The sequence below is a fragment of the Pseudomicrostroma glucosiphilum genome, assembly GCF_003144135.1.
Source record: "Pseudomicrostroma glucosiphilum strain MCA 4718 unplaced genomic scaffold BCV69scaffold_6, whole genome shotgun sequence".
Lineage (NCBI taxonomy): Eukaryota > Fungi > Basidiomycota > Exobasidiomycetes > Microstromatales > Microstromataceae > Microstroma > Microstroma glucosiphilum.
This window is the reverse complement of record NW_020289918.1, coordinates 199,071-216,773: the sequence shown is the minus strand read 5'-3', so window position 1 is coordinate 216,773 and position 17,703 is coordinate 199,071. Positions and strand designations below refer to the sequence as shown.

The 17,703-nt window shown below is 55.1% G+C and overlaps 7 protein-coding genes across 7 annotated transcripts; 3 read left to right on the top strand and 4 right to left on the bottom strand.

Moving 5' to 3' along the window:
• Position 1: 1 nt before the first annotated feature.
• On the bottom strand, positions 2 to 2,820 carry BCV69DRAFT_282455 (pre-mRNA-splicing factor ATP-dependent RNA helicase PRP43). The gene is made up of 5 exons (XM_025492368.1): positions 2,294 to 2,820; positions 1,071 to 2,226; positions 529 to 1,001; positions 295 to 451; positions 2 to 217 (listed from the first exon to the last, which is right to left on the bottom strand). The coding sequence occupies exons 1-5, from the start codon at positions 2,680 to 2,682 to the stop codon at positions 20 to 22; spliced, it is 2,373 nt and encodes a 790-aa protein (XP_025348106.1). The 5' UTR covers positions 2,683 to 2,820; the 3' UTR covers positions 2 to 19.
• Positions 2,821 to 2,960: 140 nt separating this feature from the next.
• BCV69DRAFT_298744 (hypothetical protein) lies at positions 2,961 to 9,650 on the top strand (the record flags this gene model as incomplete). The annotated part of the gene is made up of 3 exons (XM_025494248.1): positions 2,961 to 3,287; positions 3,364 to 5,884; positions 6,115 to 9,650. 3 exons carry the CDS (start codon positions 2,961 to 2,963, stop codon positions 9,648 to 9,650), a joined length of 6,384 nt encoding a protein of 2,127 aa, XP_025348105.1.
• Positions 9,651 to 10,134: 484 nt separating this feature from the next.
• BCV69DRAFT_248370 (hypothetical protein) lies at positions 10,135 to 11,130 on the top strand (the record flags this gene model as incomplete). Its single annotated transcript, XM_025490290.1, has 2 exons — positions 10,135 to 10,878; positions 10,957 to 11,130. The coding sequence occupies 2 exons, from the start codon at positions 10,135 to 10,137 to the stop codon at positions 11,128 to 11,130; spliced, it is 918 nt and encodes a 305-aa protein (XP_025348104.1).
• A 145-nt stretch (positions 11,131 to 11,275) lies between these two features.
• On the bottom strand, positions 11,276 to 12,423 carry BCV69DRAFT_282452 (anti-silence-domain-containing protein). Its single transcript, XM_025492367.1, has 4 exons — positions 12,245 to 12,423; positions 11,977 to 12,120; positions 11,623 to 11,878; positions 11,276 to 11,530 (listed from the first exon to the last, which is right to left on the bottom strand). Exons 1-4 carry the CDS (start codon positions 12,300 to 12,302, stop codon positions 11,284 to 11,286), a joined length of 705 nt encoding a protein of 234 aa, XP_025348103.1. The 5' UTR covers positions 12,303 to 12,423; the 3' UTR covers positions 11,276 to 11,283.
• Positions 12,424 to 12,608: 185 nt separating this feature from the next.
• BCV69DRAFT_312227 (hypothetical protein) lies at positions 12,609 to 15,143 on the bottom strand. Its single transcript, XM_025494909.1, has 4 exons — positions 14,465 to 15,143; positions 14,100 to 14,384; positions 13,773 to 14,021; positions 12,609 to 13,687 (listed from the first exon to the last, which is right to left on the bottom strand). Exons 1-4 carry the CDS (start codon positions 14,876 to 14,878, stop codon positions 12,716 to 12,718), a joined length of 1,920 nt encoding a protein of 639 aa, XP_025348102.1. The 5' UTR covers positions 14,879 to 15,143; the 3' UTR covers positions 12,609 to 12,715.
• Positions 15,144 to 15,198: 55 nt separating this feature from the next.
• On the bottom strand, positions 15,199 to 16,097 carry BCV69DRAFT_282449 (hypothetical protein; the record flags this gene model as incomplete). Its single annotated transcript, XM_025492366.1, has 3 exons — positions 16,000 to 16,097; positions 15,595 to 15,908; positions 15,199 to 15,503 (listed from the first exon to the last, which is right to left on the bottom strand). The coding sequence occupies exons 1-3, from the start codon at positions 16,013 to 16,015 to the stop codon at positions 15,201 to 15,203; spliced, it is 633 nt and encodes a 210-aa protein (XP_025348101.1). The 5' UTR covers positions 16,016 to 16,097.
• Positions 16,098 to 16,236: 139 nt separating this feature from the next.
• Positions 16,237 to 17,566, top strand: BCV69DRAFT_282448 (DnaJ-domain-containing protein). The gene has a single exon (XM_025492365.1). The coding sequence runs from the start codon at positions 16,357 to 16,359 to the stop codon at positions 17,431 to 17,433; it is 1,077 nt and encodes a 358-aa protein (XP_025348100.1). The 5' UTR covers positions 16,237 to 16,356; the 3' UTR covers positions 17,434 to 17,566.
• Positions 17,567 to 17,703: the final 137 nt, after the last annotated feature.

The window sequence follows — 17,703 nt, the reverse complement described above, 5'->3', positions numbered from 1 at the left end:
CCCCGCACATCATCTACCTCTATCCTTTGCGAGCCTTCTTCTTCTCCCTCTCCCTACCACTTCCATTGCCCGAGCTAGCACCACCCTTGAGCTTCCGAGAGATACCCTGCATGATGCGTTTGACTTCGCCATCGTCCTTGAAGGCTTCGGGCGCGTAGTAAGAGGGAGCGTACTCTAGTAGCCATTCGGGACGGACCTCCAGGACTGTACGGATGAACTGTTGAATAGGAATACGTAAAGCTGATCAGTGCGATATCCAAGCTGTCTCGCAGAGCAGAGCGCGCAGATACTCACATTCCTTGTGGTCAGGACAAATTCGTTGTACAGCAGGAATTCGGGCGAATGGTCCAGCGTAGTCGAAGGGTGGGGAGCCACAATCTGATTGTCCTTGATGGTCGTGTAGCTGGCACTCTTACCAGCCCCGCTCTTGTGAGCCACTTGCATGAAAAATCTGCAGTAAAGAGTACCAACAGCAATCGTCAGGTACATGTTCTCGCCTCTGTGTCCTCCTCCTCTAGTGCAACTCACCCGCAAGTAATGGCCCTACTGATGTTCTCGTAATATCTCCTCTCGTTGCCCTCGAACTGATTCGAGACAAGGTCCAGGTCAAATTTCTCCATTGTCCGACTGAGCTGCTGCCTAACATTGTCCGCCTGCTGCAGAGCCCTTAGCGAGAGATAGTTCTGCCAACACCAATTTGAAGCACTGTCCTTGTCGTAGCAGTTCGTCTTGTACGCGTGGTATACATTGAGCAAAGTAAGGTGATCACCATCAGGGTGAGCAAAGGCCGCCTTTGCGGTGTCCGCCTGCTGCCGTTGGGCATTGGGACGTAGGAAGACATTCGGTACGGAGAGCATGGCTGTGATGCTGAGAATTTCGTTGCTACAGCCGAGATCACTCGAGCAGATGAGCATCTTGGCAAGACAGGGGTCAAGAGGGAACTCGGCCATGATCTCTCCCAGAGGCGTGAGGTTGCCGTTGTCGTCAAAGGCGGCCAGATACTGCGAAATTCAAGGGAACAATCACTGTCAGAGGTCATCTCAGGGCAAGATCTGGTCACGTATACTCACGTTCAGCAACTCGAGCGCTCTCATGATGGTCTCCGGGGCTGGGGCATCCATGTAGTCGAATCGAACTAGATTGTCGACGCCCAGCTTCTTCAGTTCCAGCACAGTGTTTGCCAAATTGCTTCTGAGGATCTCTGGGTAGGAGCTCTCGATGAGCTCATTGACAAAGTCCTTCTCTGTGTAGAGTCGGAAGCACTTTCCAGGTCTTGTACGACCAGCACGACCCATTCTTTGTTGAGCGGAGGCTTTTGAGATGGGAGACACCAGCAGAGACTCAACTCGGATACGCGGGTTGTACACCTTTTGCTTTGAGAAACCGGGATCGACGACGTACACAATACCGTCGATGGTCAGTGACGTCTCGGCAATGTTTGTCGAGATGACGACCTTCCTGCCTGGCGGCCCATCCGGCGAGAGCCTTGCCGGTGCTGCATCGAAGATCTTCTGCTGCTGCTGAGGCGGAAGGGACGAGTACAGCGGCACGACTTTGAGAGGACCGCAAATCTCTGGCGACGTTGCGGCCAGCTCGTCTGCCCCTGCTCTGATCTTCCTGCAAGCGTCTTCAATCTCTTCCTCTCCGGTGAGGAAAAGGAGAATATCTCCCTCGTCTTCGGCTTGATGAATCATTAACACTGTTCGGATGGCTGCTTCTAGGTAGTCTGGCTCTGGCTCCGGGGTATAGAAGGTCTCTACAGGGAAAGTTCGACCCGGTACTTTGAGCAGAGGGGCCGAGTTGAAGTACTTTTGGAACTTTTCCGCCTCCAGGGTAGCACTCATGACTACGATCTTGAGGTCAGGTCGCTTGGCGCACAAAGGCTTGAGCAAGCCCATGAGGATGTCGGTGGCCAAAGTACGCTCGTGAGCCTCGTCGAGAATGATCGTAGAGTAGCGGGACAGCATCTTGTCATGCATAGCTTCTCTCAGCAGCATACCATCGGTCATGTACTTGAGGAAAGTGTGAGGCTTTGAAGTAGCGTCCTCGAAACGAATGGTATATCCGACTTCTTGTCCGAGGCTCACGTCCATTTCTTCTGCAACACGCTTGGCAACGCTCATCGCGGCCACTCGCCTTGGCTGAGTACAAGCAATGAGCATGGGAGCTCCATCAGGACCCCGCTTCATATGAGGCAGATCAGAGTAAGCCACGAATTGCGGGATTCTGTCAAGAAGTCGGTTCGAGTGTCAGCAGCCTTTGTAACCAGCTCTGTTCCATTGGTCGTACTCACTGAGTCGTCTTTCCTGATCCAGTCTCTCCAATCATCACCAATATCTGATTTTCTTGGAACTTCTGCAGAAAGTCGTCCACCTGAGCGAAGACGGGTAATGTCTTTCGCTTGGCTAGGATGTCTCTATATTTCTGGGAGTAGGGCTTTGGGGTTGAGGTGAATGGATTCATCGGGGCCTCGAGAGCTGCCAGTACTTGCTTCGAGGTGACTCGTCTTGGGAGAAAGCCGGTAAGAGCATCAGATGACGAGGAAGAGCTAGAGGAAGCATCGGCGCCACCGATGGCTCGTTCGGCGGGGGAGAGGTGAGCTAGGTATGGATTCTCCTTGGTCGGCGGTGGCCCAGGTGGGGGACCAGGCGGGGCAGCAGTGCCATTGGTAGCAGAGACCATGGCGAGAGACTGTGTTTAGGTGAGAAGGTGATAGAGTCACCAGTGGTGGATTAGAGGAGCAGTGGAAGAAGTGAGGATGACCTCTGACCATGATTCTTCTGTCATGGTGAGCTGAGCTGCAGGGCGGCATTGCCTTTGCTGCCCGCGTCCGCGCAGAATGAAATTCTCTGCCCAGCCCACCTCTTTCCGAAGGACGACGGACGAGGGACGGGGAAAAAAGTCAGCCAGGCAGAGGCAGCCTTGGACCAGAAGATCCTCCTCACCATCGCTTCACTGCGATGTCCATACAGGCCAGCGACTCCTCGGGGCCGCCCACTGGCAAGCGCAAGAGGACCACTCACGAGGATCACGATGGTGACCACGACCCACAATCAACGGCATCGACCAGCAGACTCGACGTCTCGGCGTCGCAATTGGCGGCCAACCTGCGAACCACGTCTCCAGACTCGCTCAGGCAGTCGCTCACCTCGCTGAGACAGGCAACCCACACAGACGACGAAGAGACGACCGTCGGACCCAATGACAAAAGACTCGTGTTTGCAAGGGACTTCCTGGAGGCCAAAGGACTGGACAGACTCTTCGAGGCGTGGACTAGGATTGATGATGTGGGTATCCCGATCAGAGCTCCCATGCTCTCGGAAGGTCAGACGACTGACTTGGCTGCCTCTCTTGTTCGTGCAGATGAAGCTTCCCTCCCTCCAGGCTCAGCCAGTCGTTGCTATCGCTAATCTCATCAAGCTCACTGCATCTCACTTCACAGATCAGGAACTATGCCTCAACCTCATTCGGCCCATCCTTCCTCATGGAGTCGGTGACTTAGATGCGACGGCCAATTATTGGCACTTGTTGACTTCTTACCTCATCGGCATACAAGCTTCTACGACAAGGCCGGGCCAGCAGCCTGTCAAGACTGATGAGGCTCTCAACATGGCCTGTCTACAATTGCTGACGAACATAGTACGCTTCCAAAGTGGTCGCTTCGCTCGCGTTATTGCAGAGAACTTCCCATGGAGTGCCAAGACAGTAGCGAAGCTTGCGGTCATGCGCAGAAGACAGGGCAAGGGAATGACGGGCAAGACTAATGCACCTAGCAAAGCAGCCTCGTTGTCGAAGCCGGACTCGCGCGTGTCCTTCATGCTGTTTTTGACAGCAATGCTTCATCCAGCGACCCTACCGGAGTACCATTTAGAGGACAGTGATGATTCGGTCGACTCAGGTGCAGCTACTTCTACAAAGCTTCTTCTATTAGGCTCAGACTATGCGCTACCTCATCTCTCGGCTTTTCTGAAGACACTTGCAGACGATCACACTTCAAATGCAGCACGCCTACTTCACGTCCTGGAGCGGTCCGTCCTTCGGGATCCAAAACTGCCTCGTGGGAGCTTGATCAGCCTTGTACGTAGCTCTGATGTACTTTCAGTCCTACTTCAGACGGAGCAAAAGCCTCAACATGGCCTAGCCGAGGTAAGCATGCAAATGCTACGAGAGCTTTGTGGTAAGGCTGGGCGCGGGATTTGTTTCCGTGATCAGGGCTGGTACGGACGATCTGCCACCGGTTCTGCCGCTTCAGACATGACAAATGAGCACAACAGCTTCGCGTTGGCGGCAGAAGGCGACAACCACACCATCAGGGCCTCTACAAATTCATTAGGAATCTTCAATCCCCTGCTCGATTCGTTCATCGTATCGCCGCATTTCTCTCCGCTGTACAACACAGCACATCGAGACCTCCTGCTGGAAATCTTATCTGCTGCCAAGGAGCTTCAGCCGATTTATCTCAGCTCTACAAGAGGAGCGCTAGGGGGCGGTCGCCTGGAACCTCCGGCGAGTGGCTCTGCAAGCAACGGCGCAACCTCCGGAGGTAGGGAAGGAGCTCGTCTCAGTGGGGTCCTTGCCAATAGGCTCATGGGGCAGCTGCTTGATTTGGACCTTCCCTCTTTCAAGACCCGCAGACCGCCGCCTCTTTCGCGGTTGTTACCTGGTCTCCTCCCGCCAACGCTTGCTCGATCGAATTTCATGAAAGGACTCAGGCACCATGACCGCCTTGTGCGCTGGAGTACACTAGACCTGCTTCGGAGGGTGTTGGGCCGAGTGCTCAGATTCCTTGCGGGGTGTGCTCTTTTCTCTCAAAGAGAGCAGTCCTGGGCCGTGGCGTGCAAAGCCGTGTCAAAGGAAGTAGTAAGACGGCTCCCCGATGTAGCGACGGTCTTGAGCTGTCTAGAAGGTGTAGACGGCAAAACAAGGAAGAGTGACGAGCAGACCACGTCTCCAGTAGATCACATCATGGTGGAGGCTAGCCTCCGGGTTACCTCTCTTCTTCTTGAAGTCTTGGCTTCCGATCAGACTTCGAGCCTGGTGCTGAACTATGATGTCCGCAAGCTTGTCTCTCTGACTTCGCTCGGCAAAGGCTCAAACCAGCGCAGCACGGACTCCAACGATTCTGGACTGGTGCAGATGGTCACATCTATTGAGCTGCACACTTTGCGAATCCTCCGTCTTTCGAGGGCCCATCTGTTTTCAATGCCGGGCAGCAGTGATGGCAAGGTTGCGAGTGGCTTTGCATCCATGGTCCTGCTGTCGCTATCGGCCGAAGCGAATGCCAGCATCAAGGAAGAGGTTACCCTTCTGTTGATGGCCGCTGCAGGTGCCGCCGAGGGAGAGGGGAGCTCCGGTTTACTCTTCGACGGAGACCAAGGCGAGCTTGAAGCTTGGCTTGCGTCGCTGCCTTCTGTAGCCGATGACAGCAGCTCTGACGCGGTGCTTGCTCTGGTCACCTTGATCGAAGAGTGCTTGACACGCTGCTCGCGGAATACTTATCGGTACCTCGAAGCCGCGAGGAAGGCCAGGGGAAGTGCCATCGAGGGCAGTGGGGATGACAACAGCCTTCCCGTCTCTCCGATGCTCACGACTTTTCTTGAGCAAGCCTCGATCAAATTTCAGAAAGACTTGCTCCCTGGAGCTGAGGTCAGGTTGGCTACGTTGCAGTACCTCACGAGGCTCGTTGCTTTGCTATGTGGCAGAAAGAGAGTCGGTGCTGCAAATGCTCTAGCTGGCCTTCTCGCACAGGTGGCCACGGAAACCGATGGGAAGTTGACCGAGGAGGAGCTCTGGTTCCTTCAAGTGGCCCAAGAGGTGGTCAGAGCTATAGATCCATCCCATTCAAGCTCTCAAATACCGTCGGCGGTGGAGCGGACCTCAAACGGTAAGTGGCGAATTTGGCGATACTCGGCATCATGGATGGGTATGATTAGAACACAGATTCATAATAACTTCAAGCGCTTTCGGTATCGTCCCTTTTCACGGGCGAGATGGCGATCGATCTTTCATTCTTTATGACCTACCTTGCACGAGACACAATTATTGCCGAGATGAGCTGTTGTATGGTGGCTTTGCAGCTGACCTCGATATTCATTTCCCTCTCTGTGCCTGCAGATGACATGAGCTCCGGACGCCATACGATCGATGACCTCTCACGACAACAGCAACGACCTGTTGCGAGTAGCAAGATCAAGGCACTTCTCTCCGCAATGGCCACACAAGAAGGACCGGATCCGTCCGCTGCCAATCTCCTCCTTCTTCACCCCTCAAAAGAGAACGTGCTACCATGCCTCAAGCAAATGTTCCAGGCGAAGAACAAGCCCGCTGTCCCCGCGAGTGTGACCATACTTCACTCGCTCTACCACAAAGTTGATGAAGCAGCCATGACTCAGATCACGTTACTACCGGACAGGCCACCTCTGGCGAAGCTCTCCTTGCGTCTGATCTTGACAGGTCTTGCCCAGAATCGAGAAACCAACGGAACCTTTTTCTTGCATGCCTTGCAGAGCGTAGCTTCTTCCTCCGTCTTGCCACCGAGTGACATCGGGGATCTCTTCTTTCTCAACCCTCAACTTACTCTTGCCTTTGCAAAAGGCCGAGTCGAGCTTGCCCCACTCGTTGACGTAGGTCTTAAGATGTTCGACCCTGCTGATGCCAGCGAGAGAGTTTATCTCAGACCACTAATCGAGGCGGTCTTGACACGACTAGACGATTCGATGCGAGAGGCTGCGAAGCTGCTGCCGTACTTCGAAATAGGACAGTTGCAGCAGGTGTGGACTTTGTTGGTGTCACAGCTGCGTTCATGGCGTCGAGACGATCAGGTGACGGAAGGTGCGACTTTGCTGCGCAAGACTGCGCAACTGCTCTCACCCGTCACGTCCGGTATCGATGGAGGCCTAATTGAGACCTTGCTAGCTTTGCTTGCCAAACAGTGCAAGAGCGAAGCAGCACAAGATGCTGTCGCTGGACTTTTGTGCGACCTACTTCCGGTGGACGGTCTAGACAGCTTCACGTACCCGAAGACTACTGTGAGGCGAGGCCATTCTCTCGCCCGTCATCTTAATGGAGCCTCTCTCACAGGTGTCGTCAAGTCTGGGATCTCTGGAGGAGATGCTCTGCAGGCTCGATTGATCTACCACTTCCCCGCTGCAGTGGCCAAGCCCTTTGCAGATATCACGGCTCGGTCTTCGAGGGCTCTTTTGCGCAGCAGGCCCATGTCGTTGAGGTCGTTGGTGGACGTAATCTCATCGTCTGGCGATGTCGCAGAGCAGGCACCCCTGCCATCAATCTCTCACCTGGCTGAGCTATGCTACGATCCTGTCGTTGGCCAGGTCTTCTCCGACTGTGTAGGCCTTATCTGTGAGACAGATAAGTGCGACGAGGTCCTCTCGACATTCCCTGCTGATCTGAAGCCTGGAGATGCCTTCAAATTGCCAGCAATCCAGCTCGCGACAAGATTGGCGAAGGGAGGGAAGCGTTCGCAGCAGGTAACCGCTTTCGTCCAACGCCTACTGGATCAAGGCCTTCTTTGGCTTGTACGTCGCTTCGCCGAAGATGAGTCAGACGACGAAGAGCTCCTCGTCGCGATGGAAGCCTTCACTGCGCTTGTCCACCATGCAAGCACAAACGACATCGCCAAGCCGAGGAGTCACCTTGCCGACCCGGTCATTGAGGCGGGCATCAAGAGGAGGCTGACGGAAAGACGGCCTATGGAGCTCATCAGGGCTCTCCTGCGATATACCTCGCTTTCTGCAAGCTCGGCATCAGCTCTCTTCTCAACTTTGCTTGCCCATCCTCAGTTCTCTGCAGTGGTCAGGGCATCATCTGTGGACATCGAGAGTGCAAGCGTAGCGGAGCCCGTCGGTCGGCTGATCGTGGTTTCGTGTCTCTACAACATGGTCTCTCAGCACCCAGCACATCTGTTAACGTCTCAGAACGTGCAGGCACTGGTCTCCATTTATGGTGGTACCTTGACGCTCTCCGATCGACTGATCTCCAGTGTCCTGGAGATGGTGGAGCAGCACAACCCTCGAGTCCCTCTGTCCTCCCTCGTTCGGAACTGGTCTGCTGAAGGATCTTCTCCATCGAGCTCTGCACCGCTTGCTCTCGACGCACTTCTGTCGTTACAGCCAAACCGGGTCTTCAACACGTGTGCAGCGTTCCCACGCTCTCGCACCTATGGTCACTTGCAAGTGCAGACAGAGTCGGCTGACAAAGAGGACCTACAGCCATTGATTCGACAAGGAGGCGAAGCGTACGATCCTCTTTGGATTCTCTCCCTCCTTGGTGCCTCGCTCAGCGAGGATGTCAAGACTACTGGTCTGCAATGGCTGTCCATTCTGCGTACCTGCTCGGTGGGAGTTGCTGTCTGCGCTTTGAGCTCCAAGAGCGTACCAGTGCGTCGGTTGGCCCTCTCTCTCATGCAGAACGTCTATGCCAGCATACACTCGTCAGACCTGCAGGAACGCGACCACATCTTGCTCGCTCTGGACTCTTTGCGCAGTAGTCTGAGCGCTCCTGAGGGAGGCTCGTCCGTAGTGCCGCCCCCTCTTCCTCTCACGACGACTCTCTTCTTTGCTCACCATTTCCGCCTACTGGCATCACCCTCGTCGATCTTCTACCCGGTGTCATCGCGCTTCCTACTACAGAGGTCAGCCTTCGACACCAGCGACGTACCGATGCTGTACAACATGCTGCAGTCGACGGACGCAGAGCACTGGAGAGCACATCGACTCTGGATGCTGCGCTTCTTGCGCGACACATTGTTGTCGGGTGGCGGCACGCTCGATTGGCGCGTCATGAAGAGGCGCTACGTCTGGGATCTCTTGGCCAGCATGTATAGCGGAGCGAAGAGTGCTCTAGTGTCTGCTGTGGAGGAGAGTGAGCCCTCTGACGCTGGATCTGGCCAGCAGTCGAACGGTACCCTGGCGACGTTGCGGCTATCGCTGTCGCTGATCGAGGAGGTCATGCTAGCAGCTGTTGGTCTGCCGGGTATCGCCGTTGAGTTAATCACGAGGAAGGCTTTCCTTAGCTGGCTATCCCAACAGGCTGCACTCGATCGCCTGAAGAAGAGACGCGGGGACGGCGAGGGCGAGGCGGAAGCAAGCGAGGGCGGGAACAGCATTTGGCTGGTGCTGCTGCATCGAGCTCTGAAGGGCGTGTCATTAGAGCGACTGGACCGATCTACGGCAGGTACATGGGTCTTGTCTACTCTGGACCTCCTCTCCGAGCTCCCTTGCATGTCGAACACCGACCGACTGTGTGTCATTGAGACTCTGGCCCTCATCGTCGAGCATCTGCAGGGCAAGGCAGGTGAAGAAGGTGATGCGCAGGAATTGGCGTACTTGGGCGGACGACTTGTGCCCTTGCTTGCAAAGGTATCCCTCACGACGCTGTTGCAGAGCTCCGAGCAAGCTCAGATGCTCTTTGAGAGTTGCTCTCGTGTCGAGGACATGCTCAAGGACTCGGATCACCTCGAGCGGTCAATTTTGGCCTCGCTGCGAGCCAAATTGCTGGAGCTTGTGTTGAAGGCTACCGATCAAGGCGTAATGACGGCAAGATTCGCGCGTCAAAGGGAGGAGCTGAGGAGGGATGAGGTGCGGAAACTATCGGCGTCATCGCCAGTAACGTCACAAATGTTGATCAAGTAGAATCTCACAGACGCGGTTCATCATGTACATTAGCCAGTCAGTCGCACCCATCAATTCGGATCGGAGCATTGCCCCCAAAAGTGAAGCCGAGGCAGAAATTTCCAGTCTCTGCTCCCGGAGGCGTGTCGGCGAGAATTTGCTGCTTCCGTTGGTCTGTGGCCAGAATTGCGACCAAGCCCTGTCCTGATTGTTGAAATACTCTCACGCTTTCCTTGGCTCAAAAATCCTCCTCGCCCTTGAACTCTTTGAGACGACCATGGCTGACTCTTTGGAGGCCAATTTTGCACTGGACTCGGATAGCGAGCAAGCCGTCGGCGGTCCTTCCTCCTCCTCTTCTCGTCCTACGGGTTCAAAGATCAATGGAAATGGCACCAAGACCAGTGGGACAAAGCGTCGAGCCCAGGACGATGAGGATGACGATGACGACGATGATGATGACAGCGATGACCTCCAGCAAAGGGGAGCGGGAGAAGAGGTTGATGCTATGAAGCTCGCCGCTGGTGCTGCTTCGGCACAGAAGAAGGCTCGTCGTAAAGCTCGCACAAAAGCTCGCAAAGCCCGAATGGCCCTTGCGCAAGAGGAGCTTCTTGCCTCGTCCTCTTCCTCCAATAATCCCGCACTACTGCCTGCTTCTTCTCAAGTGGATTTCTTGCGCAAGGAGATGAGAAAGGCGCCGGCTTGGAAGGATTTAAGCGAGATTGAGATTGGGGAGAGGGGATTGAGGGAGGATGAGGTGGTGGAGACAATTGGGTGGAAGGGGGGACGGGAGCTTCTGGACCTTTGCGCTTTCGTGAAGAGGTTCGCTACTCTGCCTCCTCCGGTCACCAAAGACAAAGATGAAGAAGAGGACGAAGGGGACAACCGCAAAGGAGCTCCAAGCGTGCTCGTTCTCACCAACAATGCTCTTCGGGCGGCACATATTGCTCGTGAGCTGCGCAACTTGCTACCTGGAGGAAGCACAAAAGAGGCTGCTCCAACTGGCAAGCCGAACAAGGCAAAACGACAAAAGGGCGAGGAGACCAAAGAAGACACTACAGGGAGCAACAAGGAGGAAGATGCTTCCACGACTGTGTCAGCATCAACTCAACAGCCCCTCCAGATCGCCAAGCTCTTCTCGCGCCATTTCACTCCAGCTCAGCAAGTCTCCTTTCTGGCAACACATCGTGTCCTCGCAGGAGCTGGAACACCTCAACGCATCGCTCTCCTACTTTCCAAGCCTCGGGAAATCGTGCCCGACAGGAAGAAAGGAGAAGCAGAAGCAGTAGGGAAGTTAGAGGGAGACGGAGATGCGGCTGGCCCTGCTCAGGCATTCACGCTGGACGTCTCTCGCCTTACGACGCTGGTGCTGGACGCTGGATGGAAAGACGAGAAGACGCGTTCGTTGCTGGATGAGCAGGGGGCGCGAGAGGGTCTGGTGGAGATATGGGAGAAGATCAGGGAGAGGAAAGGAATGGGACAGGTCAAGGTCATCTTGTTCTAGACTGATCGTAGACAGTAGTGATCACAACCTTGGCTCTTTCACAATCAAAACGTATGGCATGATGATCCAAAATAGATGATTGAGCGGTGACTGCGTTCCGCTACCGCAAAGACATGCATGTGGTCGACAAACCTAGACACCTCTCCCTCACTCTCATGCTACGCTGACGGGTCGGAAGCTCGATGTAGCTGCCTCCTTTGCTCCTCCTGCCGCAGGCTCGTCCTCCTCTTCCTCTTCCCTGTACGTCACCTTGTCTGCCGCGGCTGAAGCCTCTGCGCCCGTTGCTGGTGGTGCTGTAAGCGAAGCCTCTTCTCCCACGAGCGAGGCAGCGTTGCCATTGACAGCTGCTCCACCAGGAGCCGTCGATGAAGCGTCTGCTGCTGTTGCTGTGTCGGTGTCCCTAGAAGAAGGCGACATGGGATTGAAGGCCAGCGTCAGCTACTACCTCCTTCGGAATACTTCTCTCGCTCGCATCTGCTCTCGTACACTCACCACTTGATATTGAATCTCGTCACCCTGGGCTTGCTCACCAGCACCTCTCTCCTGACCTTTGTCAAGTCTACCTTCTCTGGTGGGTTCTCCTTGAGCTCTTGCGATTCGTATTCGTTGTTGACATAGTAGCCCACACGAATGAATTCTTGGTCCTTGTAGGACCCAGTGAGGAGAATGACCGTCACGCCTAGCAGGTCTTCTGCCGGGATCTTGGAGGGGGAGGGAGCGGCTGCTTCGAACTCGAAGGAGTTGACGCCTGGCACGAGTAGAGAATAGACCCAAAGAATGGGGGGCAGAGCAAAGGATCAGTCGTGCTCACAGTCCACCAGCTTTCGAGGTCCACTTTATACTGACCTACCGGCACAGGCCCAACGAGACAATTGTCCAATTCCTGATCGTACTTCTCATCCTCGGCTGATCCAACGTAGATGAGCTTCCACTCAATATCCTCTGCCAGCTCAGAGATGCACTCGGATGTAATCTTGAAGATATACGGGTCTGATGAGTAGCATGGAAAGGAGGAAGATGAGGACGGGCGACAGGGAGAGAGGGTGTGCATAGAGACAGATTTTGGCATCAGTGACTTTCCTTCCAGACTATCTATCGGGGAGGATCTACTCACCAGCGAAAGCTGCATTTGCATTGAGGATCTCCACGCTCTGAAGATGTACGACTGACATGCTTGTAGATTGCTGAGTTGTGCTTAGTTCCTTACTTCACTTTGTAATGTATTTGGGCTTGCGACGTGGGGCACTGGGGTGTGTCAAGGGTTGTGGTCGTGCGCTATCGTATAATTCAGAGTGATTGTCAGGAGTGCTGATATTGGAAAGCGAAGGAGCAGGCAGTGGTGGTGGACGTAGGTGAGGAAGATGTTGTTGCTTGCCGAGTAACGTACATTTCCGTCCATTACGCCGCCTCGCCTCGCCTCGCCTCTGCGCCAATTTACGCGTCGACGAGACACGCTCAACGAGGGAATCGGAACGGAAGCGCGCAGACAGATCTTCACCATATTGAATGCGAATTGGCTATGTACAGATCATATTGACATGCTCTGAGCACCCACGAGAGCTACATGAGCACCTGAGAGGGAACATTACTTCAGGTCCAGCCCGCTGATCAGTTCCTCGCCCTCAAATGGTCGATCGACCACTCTGGTTCTCCTCCTCTGGCGTAGCCTCAGATACCGACATCCAAGCGAGCAAGCGTCGGCCACGACAATGTACGCGAAGAGGGAGAGCGTATTGCGCCAGTGTACAGAGGAAAAGTGGCGGACATCCTCAGCTCGTGGTTGACCAGCCTCGGCAGGTACAGAAGCGTCCTGCCTTCCTGCTTTGCTAGAATCGCTGGAAGAGAAAAGGCGTCTGAGCAGACTCGAGTCGCTAGCAGGAGCGCGAACTTCTTTTGCGCTCTGAGTCGCCATAGTCCCTTGTCTGGAGAAGGCCAATCTGATTCTGGAGCCCCACTGTGTCCTCGTCTTGCTATTGATACCTAGGAATCGCTCCAGCGCACTGCCCGGTCGGGTACAGCTCGCCAGCAAACCTACGAACTCTCCGACCCCAGCAGAGATCAAAGGCAATGCGAGGGATTGCAGCACCAGCCTCTCTAGTGCCAGGGCATTGACCCGAACGACGCGGTCTCCGCCAATGACTGCAGCTCCCTCCAAGGCTCGATCACCAAGGCGCTCGTCGAGGACTTCGTGTTCCTCTAGGAAGCCCGGATCCTCCTCCTCGTCTTCTTCGTCCTCTTCTTCCATTCCGTTATTGATGTTCGCTTGCTCGCCTTGCGGGACAGGCCTGCCCAAACCTGCGTCTGCGTCTATCAAGTGATTTTCTTCACCACCGACAATGATCGCTCGGCGCTGACGGACAGGGCGTTGTTGATCGCCTTGTGCAACAGCTGCACCCCCATTAGCCCCGTAGGCCGCAACACCTGCCGCGGGGTTCCGCTGCGCATTGTTTGGCGAGGCAGAAGAGCTACTTCGCTTGACAAACGACCGCAACACCCATTGCGTGACCCTTCGTCGTAGGATCAGGTAGACAGCCCGGACGAGCGGTAGCAGGGTAATCTTCACGTTCGAGCAAGCAGGGTGAAGTGCGATGTCAGTACGGCGCAGAAATGGAGTGCGTGTACCTACTGTTCGGCGTACTCACTGTGACATTTGGGGAAGGAGGGTACGCAAACAGCTGACCTCCATGAGCAGGATAAGCGCTGGTCACTCTCCCGGACCGAAGTCCTCGATGTCGCAACCCTATACCCAGGGCATCTGCGAAGAAGACGAAGCCCTCTTCGAAGAAAAACAGTGACATTGTCTGACCTGCGACGCCACCTATGAGACCACTGACGATTGGGAAACGACATGCAATGAGGAGGGGCGCAATAGCGGGCAGTCCGATGTATGTCTATCAAAAGCAAGGACCCCATGGAGCCGTCTCGTTAGCATGAACGGAATATAACTCTTTGAGAGACCAGCAACTCACCTTCAGGCTCCACCCTGGATACCCCAGCCATCGCCGTGACGCCTCCTTTCCCATCCACAGCCGCACCGCAAGTGCTCCATAACCTCCTGACGCGAACAGAGCGCCTCCGGCCCACAAGCACATGACAGCCGAGTTCCCCCATACAGAGATCTCTCGATCCAGTCGCTCGATGAGCCGGAGCATCAGCGGCTTGGGATTGTAGAGGGCAAAGGTATGTGCGCATTGAGGACATTTCACATCTGGATTTTCCAGCGTGGATTTGCGATTGATCCACGAGAGGAGACACTGAAAGCAGTGAGGAGAAGCAGTGAGTGACAGAGCCAGCGCACAGGAGCTCACCCAGAAGCTTTGCACGGAGTACTTACGGACTCATGAGCTACGAGTGTACAGTTGCAAGGATGGACGAAGTTCTTTGTTTTCCTCTTCTTGCGCTTCCCGTTAGCTTTGCTTGGTCTCCTCGCCGATGCCTGGGTACCACCTTGGACCTCGTCCTGCTCTGTTTCCTGACAGATCCAGCAGACCTTGTTCCTCACATCGTCGACTGTGATGACTTGAGCTTTTTCCTTGGCCTTCCCTTTCTCCTTGTTGCTTGAGCTGGGTCCTGCCATCGGGCCTTCTTGTTGATGACGATGCTGACCAAAGGGATGCGTGGGAGGAGACGGAAGGAGGTCTGCAATAAGGCGGAGCTGTTCCTCCTCTTCCAAGCCGGCAGTGTCTGTACGAAAAGCGTCAGGAGGTAAGCGAGGAGAAGGAGGAGGAGGGGGATCGTTGTCGGCCATTCAGGAAGAAGTAGTCGTGATGTAGTACAAAAGAAAGGTCGTACATGTGGTAGGTGCACAAAGGGGTCTGTTCGCAGGCGCGTGATTAGGCGCTGCAGCTCTGGTACGCCTCCACCCGTGGACCCCCTGCCCGAGGTACCTAGCAAGCAAGGGTCATGGCGCAATGAACAAGAGAAGCCCCTGTCAGGGATGGCATGGAAGTTGTTGAGGATGTCGGATATCTAATCATCGCTAATAGCGCTGCACGGGAGGATTCATCCCCCCCCCCCCCCCCCCCCCCCCCCCCCCCCCCCCCCCCCCCCCCCGTAGGCGCGTTGCCCTATCACGTTGCCGGTCTAAGAGCCCTCAATCTCTGCGCCAGCTTGTCCTCCTCTCCGTCCTCCTTGACAGCAGCGCCTTGACCCTTCTCATGCTCCAATTCCTTGACTCTGCCCTCCAGTCCAACCTCTCCCATCTTCTGACCGAACTCGATGCCATTCTCATCTGCTACCTTTGCCATCAGAAGATCGACTTGATCTTGGGGCGTGGAGGAAGCCACAGAGGAGCCCATTGTACCCTCCATGTATGACGTCTGAACGTCTAGATCCTCGAATTGGGTCTCGAACTTATCCATGACCATTGAGATCTATCGTGCACGTGGAGTTGGGAAGCTGTCAGTCAGGCTGATCTTTCGATGCTGATTTCGCAAGCTTGCTTCTGAGACGCTGGTCACTTACCTGCTCTAGGTTCATGCTATCCATGGCCTTGTCCATCCCTTTGACCACACTAGCCATACTGCTCGTCACACCCCTCATCGTGACCGCCGTTTCCACCCTACTTGCTACAGCGTCGATGCGGCTGGACAACCTCAGCAGATTCAGACTCTCATTATTTTTCCGGATCGCATTGGATGCGTAGATGCGTGCTCCCTCGGCGTTGCCCTGAGATAGGGCTTTCTTCAACTTGACCTTCTCTGCTGCTTCGTCCTTTGTCGCCTTTTTGGATTGGCGCTGCAGAGACTTAGCGGTGAACTTGAGCTGGAAAAGAGACTCTGTGTAGAGGCAACAGGGCGTGATACACGACGTGAGTGAGATTGCACAGCCTTGCGTCTCCCTCGCCAGCCCCATCGTGGCAATACTCACTTTCAAGGCCGCTCATTACTGCTCTTGCTGTGTGGGGATTACACTATCTGGTCGAACAAGGAAGTCGTGGGAGGCTATGGATCTTAACCTGCCTGAATCGGTTTGGTCGTGAATGTGGTAGTGATGCTGAATTGATCAAGGGGGGCAGGCGGAAAGGCGCTGCCAATCGCTCCACACCGCCCGGCCGGAAGCAGACGTTAGAATCTGGGGAAGCGACATTTGTCTTGTATCCATCTACACCGCACAACTTCTCCTTCGCTGAGCTCTTTGCCATCACTACAGCCGGGCTAGCGGCACTTGAGACACAGGCACAAAGGTCCGTGGAAGCTGGAGCGGATCTGCCTTCCGGTCGCAATCATGTCTGCACCTTCGCCCCCAGATGGAGCACCGCCACCACCTCCTCTATCAGAGCCTCCCCCGCCCCCGCCTCAGGAGGATGGGGACGTGATGCCTCCCCCTCCTCCTCCGGCACCTTACCATCGAGTCAACGAGCCACCGCCTCCACCACCGACAGGAAGTATGCAGCCGCCACCACCACCACCCCCTCCTACACCGAAGGATTCGGATCTAACTTCGCATATACCCCCACCACCACCTCCAACACCGCAGGGAAGTGTACCGCCTCCTCCTCCTCCTCCAACTCCTCAAGTCGCCTCGACACAGTCGGAGGTGATAGGCAATGGAGGTTCCTCAAGCTTGAGCAATGCTGAGGCAGGTCCTTCACGGCAGACCGCAACGCCTACCCCTGACACGTCACTCGGCCCGCTCCCGGCATCTGCTGTCCCTAGTGATGCAAAGGAGCTGGAGCGCCTCATGTCTCGCGAATCCCTGTCTTTCTTTCAAGAAATCGAAACAGAACGGGTCCTGACTGCCTTCAGGTTGAACCCTTACGATGTGCTCGAAGTACCTCTCGAAGCAGATGACAAGATGATCAACAAGATCTACAGGAAGAAGTCTCTACTGATCCATCCTGACAAGGTGAAGCATGAGAGGGCTGTGGAAGCTTTCGATCTTCTCAAGAAGGCCAGCAGCCATCTGTTAGACGAGGACAAGAGGAAAGCCCTCGACGAGACTGTTCTCTCGGCCAAATTCCTCGTTCTGCGAGAAGAGCTCGGCCTGCCAACTTCATTAGCCTCTGACTCTCCTCAACTAGCCAGTTTGAATCCGACGTTCGAGGAAAGGGTGCGCAAGGCGACAAAAGCATTGATGATTGACGATGAGCTCCGGAAGAGGAAATCGCTGAGGATGCAGCATGCCATGGAAGGAGAGGAAGAGAGGAAGCGGGAGGCTGCGCTGGAGGAAAGGAAAAGGAAAGCAGACGAAAAGGTCAAGTGGGAGGATACGAGGGACGAAAGGGTGGCGGGCTGGAGGGCCTTTGCCAAAGGCGGGAGTGGCAAGAAGCGAAAGAAGGCAGGCGGAGAGGTGTTGGGGTGACTGAACCATCATGGACGAGAAAAGAGGCACGAGAGTATCTCCTCGAAGCTGTAGCACATATACTATTACATTATGATCCTATCGTAATACTGTCAGGATCGCCATCATCAAGAATAGCTCATGTATCCGTCTGGTACCCGAAGTGTTCGTTGGCTGCCGCCGTCGGCCCGGAGCGGGGTGGAGAGGTGCGGAGTCGGAGCGACGGCTGTGTTGGATGGGCCAAGAGATGGCAAAGGGCAAAATAGGCCGACGCTCCTCCGCCATACCTGC

What these genes read in the sequence shown, in the direction of transcription:
- BCV69DRAFT_282448 (XM_025492365.1), top strand. Translation starts at nt 16,357, where the DNA reads ATGTCTGCACCTTCGCCCCCAGATGGAGCACCGCCACCACCTCCTCTA.
- BCV69DRAFT_282455 (XM_025492368.1), bottom strand. Translation starts at nt 2,682, where the DNA reads ATGGTCTCTGCTACCAATGGCACTGCTGCCCCGCCTGGTCCCCCACCT. An exon ending in GAGCGCTCGAGTTGCTGAAC is followed by an intron (nt 1,002 to 1,070) that starts GTGAGTATACGT and finishes TGAATTTCGCAG; the next exon opens with TATCTGGCCGCCTTTGACGA. An exon ending in AGTAGGGCCATTACTTGCGG is followed by an intron (nt 452 to 528) that starts GTGAGTTGCACT and finishes TCTTTACTGCAG; the next exon opens with ATTTTTCATGCAAGTGGCTC.
- BCV69DRAFT_312227 (XM_025494909.1), bottom strand. Translation starts at nt 14,878, where the DNA reads ATGGCCGACAACGATCCCCCTCCTCCTCCTTCTCCTCGCTTACCTCCT. An exon ending in CACTCGTAGCTCATGAGTCC is followed by an intron (nt 14,385 to 14,464) that starts GTAAGTACTCCG and finishes CACTGCTTTCAG; the next exon opens with TGTCTCCTCTCGTGGATCAA. An exon ending in ATCCAGGGTGGAGCCTGAAG is followed by an intron (nt 14,022 to 14,099) that starts GTGAGTTGCTGG and finishes TGCTTTTGATAG; the next exon opens with ACATACATCGGACTGCCCGC.
- BCV69DRAFT_282452 (XM_025492367.1), bottom strand. Translation starts at nt 12,302, where the DNA reads ATGTCAGTCGTACATCTTCAGAGCGTGGAGATCCTCAATGCAAATGCA. An exon ending in TGCAAATGCAGCTTTCGCTG is followed by an intron (nt 12,121 to 12,244) that starts GTGAGTAGATCC and finishes GCTACTCATCAG; the next exon opens with ACCCGTATATCTTCAAGATT. An exon ending in CGTTGGGCCTGTGCCGGTAG is followed by an intron (nt 11,879 to 11,976) that starts GTCAGTATAAAG and finishes TACTCGTGCCAG; the next exon opens with GCGTCAACTCCTTCGAGTTC.